Source organism: Arachis duranensis, chromosome 10 (assembly GCF_000817695.3).
Source record: "Arachis duranensis cultivar V14167 chromosome 10, aradu.V14167.gnm2.J7QH, whole genome shotgun sequence".
Lineage (NCBI taxonomy): Eukaryota > Viridiplantae > Streptophyta > Magnoliopsida > Fabales > Fabaceae > Arachis > Arachis duranensis.
Window position 1 is genome coordinate 84,728,275 of NC_029781.3, and position 11,201 is coordinate 84,739,475.

General features: G+C 31.8%; 2 protein-coding genes across 3 annotated transcripts; one reads left to right on the plus strand and one right to left on the minus strand.

Moving 5' to 3' along the window:
• Positions 1–7,126: 7,126 nt before the first annotated feature.
• On the plus strand, positions 7,127–7,994 carry LOC107470553 (early nodulin-like protein 1). Its single transcript, XM_016089950.3, has 2 exons — positions 7,127–7,359; positions 7,452–7,994. The coding sequence occupies exons 1-2, from the start codon at positions 7,176–7,178 to the stop codon at positions 7,823–7,825; spliced, it is 558 nt and encodes a 185-aa protein (XP_015945436.1). The 5' UTR covers positions 7,127–7,175; the 3' UTR covers positions 7,826–7,994.
• An 853-nt stretch (positions 7,995–8,847) lies between these two features.
• LOC107470606 (uncharacterized) lies at positions 8,848–11,013 on the minus strand. Of its 2 annotated transcripts, XM_016090009.3 has the most exons (6): positions 10,693–11,013; positions 10,502–10,557; positions 10,232–10,286; positions 9,995–10,075; positions 9,646–9,909; positions 8,848–9,143 (listed from the first exon to the last, which is right to left on the minus strand). In XM_016090009.3, exons 1-5 carry the CDS (start codon positions 10,907–10,909, stop codon positions 9,662–9,664), a joined length of 657 nt encoding a protein of 218 aa, XP_015945495.1. In that variant the 5' UTR covers positions 10,910–11,013; the 3' UTR covers positions 8,848–9,143; positions 9,646–9,661. The 2 variants fall into 2 exon arrangements, with proteins under 2 accessions (XP_015945495.1, XP_052111377.1); XM_052255417.1 differs by lacking the exon at positions 8,848–9,143 and having other exon boundaries at positions 9,437–9,909.
• Positions 11,014–11,201: the final 188 nt, after the last annotated feature.

The following is an 11,201-nucleotide window of genomic DNA, read 5'->3' on the forward strand; positions in this document are numbered from 1 at the left end:
TATGGAGTTTCCTTTAAAAACTTTCAAATGATGGTTCGATTCAGTATATAACAAGTTGTGTTCACAACTTCAACCCATAAGAATTTTAGTACATCAATCTCACAAAGCATGGCTCGTGCCATCTCTTGAAGACTTCTATTTCTCCTTTCAACAACCTCATTTCGTTGAGGTGTTCAAGGATATGAAAAATTGTGAGATATACCAAATTTATCACAAAAAGATTCAAAGTCTTGGTTTTCAAACTCTTTTCCATGGTCATTTCTAATAGAAGCAATTTTTAAATATTTTTTATTTTGAATCTTTTTGCATAATGCAGTAAAGGCTGAAAAGGAATCATTCTTGTGAGCTAAGAATAGGACCCAATCGAATCTAGTGTAGTCATCGACCATAACTAAGCCACAGTGTTTACCTCCTAGACTTTTAGTTCTAGTAGGACCAAAAAGATCAATATGTAGCAATTTCAATGGTCTTTTAGTAGAAACATCTTCCTTGGGTTTAAAAGAATTTTTAGTTTGTTTATCCATTTGACAAGCATCACAAGTGATATCTTTGTCAAATTGAATTTTAGGAAGACCTCTAACTAAGTCTTTTTTTACAAGCTTAGAAATTTGAAACATACTAGCATGTCCTAGTCTCTTATACCATAACCACTTTTTAGATTCCATGAAAGTAAAGCAAGCTACATTTTATTCTTTAAGTTCCTCCATTGTAAGACCATAAACATTGTTACATTTTTTTGCAATAAACAAGACATTACCATAATTTTCATCAACTACCAAGCATTCCAACTTCTTGAAAGTAACCCAATAACCCAAATCACATAGTTAGCCAATGCTAAGTAGGTTGTGCTTTAATCCTTCTACCCAAAATACATTATCAATAAAAGTGGAAAAATTCTTACCAATTTTACCTACAGCTATTATCTTCCCTTTGCCGTCATCATCGAAAGTCACAAAACCACCATCATACTTGTTGATTTTGATGAAGAATGTGAATTTTCTAATCATGTGCCTTGAGCATCCACTATCCAAGTACCACATGTCATTCTTCTTCTTGAATACTAGGCAAATCTGCACAACACTTTAGGTGAGGTAAGGTATCCAAATCAATTTGAATCCCTTAGTGTTAAACTATCTTGGTTGTCCAAGAGCATTGAAATCTCTAACAACCTTGTACACTTTATTCCTAATTTTTCTTTCAAAAATGAAATAATGATGAGATGAATGTCCATGTTTCTTGCAAGTTAAACATTGATTGCTTTTTACAGAATTTTCAAAGTGATGTGAGGTTTGAAATCTTGTCTTTGGAAGATGAGGCTTCCTTTTTCAAATCTGGTTTCTCAAAAATAGTTTCATATTTATCCAAATATTCCAATTTAGACTTTTCAAACAATAGTCTTTGACTAACTAATAATTTGTCCAAGTTACCAAAATTTTTGGCAAATTTAGCTATGTCTTAATTTAAGTCTTGAATTATTTTGTGCAACCTTTCATTTTCATTAATGTTGTCTAGCATAGAAATAACTAAATGATTGCCTTTAAAAGTTTCGAGTTCATATTTAAGCCTTTTATTTTTTTTTCCATTAAATCAATAGCATTTTCAACTTCATTCAATTTCTCTTTGAGGTATGCATTTTCAGCTTTTAAGGAATCAATTTTAATTTCAAGTTCATGACATATATCTGAACAATTTCTAATATGTCCAATTAAATCATCAATCATTTGACATATTTTAGCATTAGTTAAGAGAGGATGTTCTACCTCTTCGACTTCATCGTGATCAGTCATGAAACACATATGAGCTTCATCTTCAGAATCTTCTTCTTCTTCTGAGTCATTTTTCAGATCCTCCCACGAAGCCATTAGCATCTTCCCCTTGTCCTTTCTCCTCTTGTCTTCTTTCTTGAGTTTGAGACAGTCATACTTGAAATGATCAGCTTCCTTGTAGTGATGACAAATTATTTTGCTAAGGTCTTTCTTCAGTTCATTTGAGCTTGAACCCTTACTTTTTCTTTTACTTCTCATAAACCTCCTTAGCCTCCTAGCAAAAAATACAATTTCACCATCTGATAAACTATCATTGGAATCATCTTCCAATGACTCAATAATAGATTTTAAGGCTGTTCCTTTCCTTTTTAGGTCACAGTTTATGTGTGTGGTTTTATAGGCAATGTATTTTTCTCTCAGTTCATCATAGGACATTTATTTTAGGTTACCACTCTCAGCTATACTAGTATCTTTTGCTTCCCACTCTTTGGTAAGACTTCTTAAGATTTTTCTCACTAGCTCTTGTTCAGTGTGAGTTATCCCCATAGCATCCAAGCTATTGATGATGACCAAGAATCTATCGAATATTTCATCGATGGTTTCTCTTTCTTTCATAGCAAACATCTTATATTCTTTTCTCAGCATGTCAATCTTTGTTTCATTCACTTGTTTAGTGCCTTCATGAGTGACTTAGAGTTTATCCCAAATCTCTTTTGCTGTTTTGTATCTTGATACCTTTTGGAACTCCTCAAAACTAATCGAATAAAGCATCGTGTTGATTACTTTAGCGTTCAGCTCCACCTTTTTCTTCTCTTCATCATTCAATTCAGCTTTCTCTTTGGGTGACACAACTTCTTTTGCGCTTGTTTTTGTTGAAATTTGTGGACCATTCATAATGATATTCCAAATATTGTAGTCTACTGATTAAACAAATATCTGCATTCTTTCTTTCCATTAGTTGTAGTTCTTTCTGTTGAAAAAGTGAGATCTATTGTTGGATTGACCTTCTGTAAGTGTGTAAGCCACGACATTCGAACCCAAGTTGTTGGCCGTTGTGGATCTTTGCTCTAAGCTATGAAGCTTGATTTCCTTGAGACCAAAGTTCTAACGACAATTAAAGGTTTGTAAATGGCCTAGAAAATAGAGTTGAATCTATGGCATCCTTTCGATAACCTTTTTGCTTATGCTTCTGACTAGAATAAGAGTTTAGTTGTTGCTTAGTCTGCCAAGTAAAAGTTTAGGAGACAATTTTATTTTATCTCTTCACGATGAGTTCAGGAACAGAGCAACTTCATTGTTTGATGATAGATGTGACTTCAGAAATATAGATAATGCAGGAGACATTTTTGTTTTATCTTTTATCACAGAAAACCAAAAGGGAGTAGAGAAGAGAAAATCACATAGCCATGTATCCTGGTTCAGCTACCATGTGCAATGTGACCTACATCCAATCTCTCTCATAACAATGGTAGAATATTTCACTATCTTTCAAAGATTACAAACACTAATTTTTTTAGGATTCAACCCAATCCTATCTAGGACAAACCGAATTTTACCCAAACTAGATTTGGCTACGTTCACTCCCTAGACTTGCAATTACTAAGTGCTTTCAACTTAGCAAGGGAATCTCCTCAAGATCATATGTACAAAACAAAAAAAACATACAAAAGAGTTTTGATATTATTTTCTAGCTTTTATCTAATAACTCTGTTTGTCTTTTCTCTCAATGGTTTTTACTAATTTGTCACTTAATGCCTTTTTCCATTAAAAAGAAACAAAAAAAGATGATCATTGAAGAACAAAAAATTTAATGTAAACTCATTCAAGGAGAAGAAGAGATAGCTTTGTAAGCTATAAGAACCCAAACTGTGTGCTCACTCCTCGAATCAATCTCTGGCCGTTTATCCCTTTAATAGAGGAGTAAAGCTTCCAAAGTTTGAAACTTGGTTTGAACAGTTGACTTCTTCTTTCCCAAAATCAACAGCAGCGGCAGTGTAGAAGAGATATGGGACTGTGGGAGTGATTTCAGTAAACATGCATCCATACCAACCATCTTCTTTTTCATCCTTCTTTAAATTTCTTCAAAAATCTGAGCCATTCATTTGTGTTTTGGCTCCAAGTTTCTTTCTTGACTCTTGATCTATAGCAGAGTTCTATAACCTTCATTTTACCAATTCGGTGCATGCAGAGGAAAGATTTCTTCAACAATCTTCAATAAAGCACAAAAAGAAAAAGATTTCTCAGATGTAGCCTTCGGATTTAATCTTTGCTTATAGCCCTAGCTCATTTGACTTTCTTTTTCTTACTTGATTTTGGTAACCCACTTTTTCATCTTTGATTTGAACCCTAAACAAAATTTCTTTTTCTTGTTTTACTTTTTGGAGGTGATTCACGTGGGTAGAGAAAAGAGAAGAGAGAGAACTGAGAGGTGAATTGCTTTTCTTCAATTTAGTTAGTGACTAGCAACCATACTTTGGGCTATTTGTGAGTGAGTGATTTGAATGGACTTGGGCATGATACTTAGTTTTGGTCCATATTGATTTCTACTCATCAACCACACAAAATTGTCACTTCTTTGCGTTGTGTTACCTTGTTTATTAGGCCAGATTTACTTTCTATAATTTTCTGCATCATAAACAATCTAATCACATATCTAGTTGAGTTTTTAATTCAATAATAATATTTAGTTATCATCAATTAATTCGTTCTTAGTTCTTTAAACTCCACAATTATTAATTAATTCTTTCTTTTGATATTATTTTATAAGAGTATCTTATATAGTACACAATATATATCTCTATTTAAGGGAAAAAAAACTATCTTAAGTGAGAGTTTATGATATGATCAACGTTGACGTCGGTCAAATAAGATTAAGTTTCAAATCAACTAACCATAAATATAGAATTTACTTTAGGAAAAATATCATTTTGTACTCGAAACTCTCCAATTTCATCAAATTCTTTTCTGCTTTGTACCGAACAAAAAAAATACTCCAAGAGAAAAGCGATAACTCACACTTGATAAGTAAGGGTCATACCATTTATATTTAAATTAGTTGATTTAAATATATTTTGATAATTCATGCATGAGTGTTGTTTTTGGTTATATCCATTACGCAGATGAAAAATTTTGCACCCTTTTTTGTTGTGGCATTTTCAAACCGAGCATTTTTTTTTATATCATAACGGCTATTTTCATCGTCTAAAATAAAAATAAATTTTATTACAAAGAATTTATTCGATACCAATATCTTTTTATCTTCAGTTTTGTTAATTTTCTTTGAATTCTTACCCTTCTTTGCAAAAAGATAAGAAGTACCGTTTTCTAAAAATATTTTTTTACGGATATAATAGGACTTCTAACTAGAAAAGAAAATTTCAAAATCTATAATAACTTTAGTAATACGATATTTTTATTGTGCTAGAACTTGATGAGTAGTATCGAATTGAAATAGTTATAAAAATATTTTTAAATTTGATATAAGAAGTTATTTTTAAATTTGTCTTAATGTGTTATAGGGTGGATCTAAGTTAAGATTCATATTCTATGAAAATTTTGCAAAACAATTCATGGAGTATATATGTAATCACATAAATAAAAAATATGTTAAATAAGTTAAATATGCTTATAATTTTTTTTCCAAAAGCATATTTCAAACATAATACCAAAAAAAAACATTTCTCATATACAGTATATACACTAGTATTATTCTACCATAAATTACATTTTTATCCCAAACATGCTAACGTGATTAGTGCCAGTTCGCATACATTTTTTTTCTCAATTATTTTTTAAAAAAAGTATTATATAATTAATCATACATAAATTAACATTTAATAATTATTTATATTAAAATTTGTCAATAATTTTATATTTTTTTAATAATTATTATTATAATTCTTTCCTATATTTTAGTGAATCAATTATCAATAATCAATAACTCAATAATTCTAATTTTTCAATGGATTACGTTATAACACCAAGTATACTAACGTGGGCCATTCTAGTGCTCGATTAGATACCTTTCTCTTTTCAACTATTTTTTAAAAAAATATAACATGATCAATCATGTATAAATTAACATTTATTGATTAATTATGTTAAGATTTGTTAATAATTTTAATATTTTATTTTATATTTTTTCAGTAATTGTTATGATTCTTTTTTATATTTTTACGGATTACTAATTTTAATATTTTATTTTATATATTTTTAAAAATGATTCTAATGTTATATATAGCGTGTTTTAATACTAATTTACAAATCGATGCTATTTTTAGAAAAGATGATAAATTAAATAATTAAATTTGTTTATAATTAATAATAGAAAGAAAGAAACTTATTTTACTGTCAAGGCTTCAATAGACTACTAATTTATACATTATTTGGATTAAAGGAATATAAAAGCAAAGAAAATATGAAAAAAAATGGATGAAAATATGAGTTTTTTGTTGTTTAGACCAGAAAGGAAAATTGAATGGAAGAAAAAAAAAAGTAAAATATCGTTTTTATCTCTAACGTTTGGAGTAAGTTCTATTTTTGTCCCTAACATTTAAATCGTCATATTTGTATTCCTAACGTTTGTAAAAGTGATTTTAATGTTTTTTGTCGTCAACTACACTAAAAGATCATATTGTAATTTTTAATTATGTCTCACTTTGATATATTCAGTTTTAATATTGTACCCATTATTTATCTTCAGATTCAATTATATCCCTAAAAAAGTGAATTAAATGTCGCAGGCATTAATTTCAACTTTTGATGATGAATCATTGATTCTGTGTCAGACACTGTATTCTAATCTCAATAAGAGATTCCCATAAACACAAACAAGACATACCCCAAACGTTGAGTTCAAAAATGATACTTTACTTTAAAAAATAGTGTGTGACCTACCAAAATTTATTCTTCTGATGAAAATAAAGAAAAAATGTATAAATGAAAGTAAAATTACTAATTCACCCTTTGATTAACAAAAAAATATAAAAATCTAAAAGTATTAATATAATTTTTTTCTATTATAATTTTTGCTCTTCTCACTTTTCATTTCATCTAAACCGAAAAAAATTTCCTCTATTTTTTTATCTGCTTTTTTTTATCCAAACAACACATAAAATGATTTATTTTTCTTTCTATTTTTTTTCCTTGTATTTATTTTTCTTCTCGTTTTCTTTCCTTTCATTTTTCATCGTATGGGGAAACAAAGTCAAAAGTGTTACAGAGAGTGCAATTTCCATGAGCGCTTGTACCGTTACAGTGGCCCCCACACTCATTGGGCATTTCTCAGTCTCTGCCTCAACGGCTACTTTCTCTTGGTTAGTGTTATATATATAGTATACACAACACAACAAAGCCCGAAAGAACAACATAAACCACCTCTTTCTTCTTTGTTATTCTCAAAATAATACAATGGCTGGTTGTTCAATAGTTTCCTCTGCTTCTATCTTCACCTTGTTTCTTCTCTTTGGATTCTCCTCAGCTAAGGAGCACTTGGTTGGTGGCAAGATTGATGCTTGGAAGATTCCATCCTCTGAAGCCAACTCTCTCAACAAATGGGCTGAAAGATCTCGTTTCCAAGTTGGCGATCATCTTGGTAACAAATAATAACATCACCTTTTCTTTCTTTCTTTTTCTTGTTTCATAATAATCTCAATCTTCAATCGCTGACATACTTTGTCATTTCAGTGTGGAAATACGATGGCAGAAAAGACTCGGTTTTGGAAGTGGACAAAGAAGACTATGGTAACTGCAGCACCTCAAACCCAATGAAGGAGTACAATGATGGCATCACTAAGGTGGAGCTTGACCGTCCAGGCGCATTCTACTTCATCAGTGGGGCAAAGGGTCACTGCAAGAAAGGCCAGAAGCTCGTTGTCGTCGTTATGTCTCCGAGGGGAGGAAGATGGTCTGCTGGTTTCTCTCCAGCGCCTTCTCCGGCACCATCAGGAGAGTTTGAAGGTCCAGCTGTTGCTCCGAGTAGTGATGCCACGGTTTTGAAGAGTGGCCTTGTGATGGCTCTGGGAGTGGTGGCTATGAGTATGGGCTGTTTTCTGATGTGAATGTGAATGAATTACCCTCCAATTTTGCATTTTATACAAGTCAATAGGTTTCTGTGAGAGTGTGCGTCACAGTGAGATTACTGTGATTTCTTATTCTTTCTAGTTTTGTTATAATTTATCATATGATTCTTTTTATAAGAAATTTACCTGATGCGCATATTCTTTCAAATTTAAGTATTTGATTCAAATTTATAGAAATTAGGGATTTTTTGTTTCAAGAAATTCATAATGACTAATCGAGTAATAAATTTTAACTATTTCATTTTTGATAGACAAAATTAATACTCAATGTCAAAATTTGGTAAAAAAATTAGACAAATATCTTTATTTGATAAAGAACAACAGTCTCTAAAGTTTTAAAAGTTTCAAACCATCCTTTCACTTTTAAAATAATTTTGATGTAGGGATTTTGGTGATTAAAATTTGTTAAGAACTGGGTTTCTACTAAAAATTTCTTAGCGTTTGGTGGAGAGACTGAGACGGAAAGACTGAGACTGAGAGACAGAGACTAAGAGACATTAAAATAAATCTCAGTATTCTGTTTGGTACAAAATGGAAGACAAAAATTAAAACAAGAATGAAACTCTAATTTAATTTGCACAAAGGGTAAAATTGAAATTAAGTAATTGAAATAAGAGTATTTTAGGTATAAGATGTTATTAAAGTTTCAGTCTCCATCTCTAAAAATTTTAGTCCCCTGTATCCCTACTTTTTGGAAGTACTGAAATACTGAAATTTTGGAGACAGAGACATGAATTTTAGTACCAGTCTCTAAACCAACAAACATGATACTGAGTCTCAGTCTCTCAGTCTCTGTCTCAGTACCTCAAAACAAACGGTACCTTATAGACTAACTTGGGATATTTTTCCGGACTAATCTTGCATGTATCATAAAAACCAGAACAAGCTTTTTATATTAACTTCTAAAAATGATTTTTTTTTTCTCACTTGTTTTAAAAACAGCAGGAACCAGCAATGGCTGCAAACAAATTGTGATACTGAAAAGGAGCTAAAATTCTGAAATTGTTTTGTGGAAACCCAGTTATGCAAAAATGTGTACTAAAATAAAGATGCATCAGCAAAAATAAATCAAGCAGAAAAACTATCATCCAAAATTGAAGCATATACAAACAGTGAAAACTGAAAAGTATAGAATCCAACCTAGAACACGATATAACAAGCATACACAGACATAGTGCTCCTCTCTTGCAAACAACAAAAATAACTTCACACAGGCCACCAACATGCCACCATGTAATGAACAGTGAGTCTGTGTCGCCAAGATAGCTATACAAATAATACCAGTTTGCATCGAATCCTAAATTTGATGGAAAAGACATATTTCACAAAAAAAATAAAAAGGTTAATTAAAAATTGTAAGTGCGTGGAATCCTCATAAGATTAATTAAAAACAATTAAGCTTAATGCTTTAATTTAGCACAAAACACCAAAAAATTAAGTATTAAGGGAGCGATTCCATAATGGACACTTTGTTTTGCTTTTTAGCCCTTTAAGTTTTAATATATTAACAATTGCTCAGCTGATTTTTGTCCACTTATATTTCTGGGTTAATGGTTTAGTCCTCATCATGGTTTAGTACTACTAAAACCGAAATGCAACTCCGGCTTCCTAGCCAGTGTATATATATATCTAGTGGATACAAAGGCAAAATTCACAAAGATCTTCAACATGTATTGTGTTCAGCATTCATTATAAATTATAATGCTTGCTGACAGTAAAACTTCTAAACACTCTAAATTATCTATTAGATTCACATGGTAGCTACAACCAAAAAAGACTTTTGGACATGAAAACAATACCAGAATTCAGGAAAAATCAGGCTACAGTTTGTTCATTGTCGTTGTCGTCATCATCATGGCTGTCGTCATCTGACATGTCAAATCGTAATGGTCCCTTAATACTGTCAGGATTATTACCAAAAAGCTCAAGGGCTGCTTTCTCCAAGAATTCCTTGGTGGCATTTTGAACAGATTGTTTTTCAGAAGACTGATACTTCCTCTTTTGACCAGCACGCCCTTGATGTCTCTCCCCTCTACTTATGCTCCTCATATTTTGCCTCTGCTCTGCATGAAATAACAAACTCATTACATACAAAAGATCAACACAGATGATCTGAGAAAGAAATTAAATACTTCATTCATTACCCACCTTGAGTGAGGTCGGGGAGAGAGTGTTCTATAAATCGCGTAGCGGCCTGATAATTCAAGGTGGTAGACGGTCGAAGTGGAGCTTCACACACAAAATGGAAAGCACTCCAATCGGATTTCGGACAAAAATAACTGAAGGATAGGACAATGCTAATACAAACTGGAATTCTTTCACTAAAAGGCCTCTTCAAACCCACCACACATTCAACACATTGTTAAAAAAAAAAGCAACACATACCTTGCATTAAATCTAGCAAACGTTCCAGTTTGTCTTGATATAAGTTCACTCTATCCTAAGAATTCAGAAGTCAAGCAATTCAATCAAACAAATAAGAAAGAAATAAGCATGCAACAGAGTTAGAGTTCATTTGGTTACATTTTATAAGCTGTAACATATACTCTGATACAATCTTCACAAAGAAGTGCGTCAGGAACATAAAGATTTCAACTTTTGGTATAAAAAAATGTAAACCACACAAGCCCTTTCACAAAACTATCAGAAACTTACAAGCTCTGATTTAATAGGATGATCATCTGGGTGAACCCCGCTACACCTCAAATTCACTGCAGACAACAAAAACAATAATATTAACTAAAAAAAAAAAAAAAAATTAAGCAGAATAAAAGAAATTGACATAGTAAAATTACAGAATGATAAAAAGGTAAAGTTTGTGCATTTTTGAAGGGGTTTGGAATTACACGCGAGAAGATTAGAAGTGATTTGGCTGAGGAGGAAGAAAGAGTGAGCACGGTGGAGAGGGGGCATTTGAGAGAGGACTTGAGGGTCGGAGAAGAGAGGCATGAATTGCTGAAAGTGTTGCTTCAATTCTTGAAGGTTTGAGAGAGTGTCGTTCACTGAATCAATGACGGATTCAGGGACTGCACCGCTCGCACTTTCACTTGCTGCTTTCACCATTTTCGGTTTTCTGCTTTCAACTATCTTGTAGGTATTTTTATGGCGCAAACAAAACAAAAGCTAGGGCTTGCGCCTTGGTTTTAAGGTTGATTAGTGGCACTGTGTGTTAATTACCCGATAATCAAATATCGATAAACATACCCTTTTTTTTTATTAGTGTACACCCAGGTCGGTCTCTCGTGATTCCTTCGAAGGAGGCCCTAACGAAAAAAATATTAATTCTGACATTTTTTAATATTGAGAAACTAATTAGTTCTTACATTAATAATTTTTTTATAATATGTTTATTTGA

Coding starts and splice junctions, on each gene's coding strand:
- LOC107470606 (XM_016090009.3), bottom strand. CDS start 10,909: ATGGTGAAAGCAGCAAGTGAAAGTGCGAGCGGTGCAGTCCCTGAATCC. Junction 10,287..10,501: donor ATCCTATTAAATCAGAGCTT/GTAAGTTTCTGA, acceptor CTGAATTCTTAG/GATAGAGTGAACTTATATCA. Junction 10,076..10,231: donor TTTGCTAGATTTAATGCAAG/GTATGTGTTGCT, acceptor TTGTGTGTGAAG/CTCCACTTCGACCGTCTACC.
- LOC107470553 (XM_016089950.3), top strand. CDS start 7,176: ATGGCTGGTTGTTCAATAGTTTCCTCTGCTTCTATCTTCACCTTGTTT. Junction 7,360..7,451: donor CCAAGTTGGCGATCATCTTG/GTAACAAATAAT, acceptor TTGTCATTTCAG/TGTGGAAATACGATGGCAGA.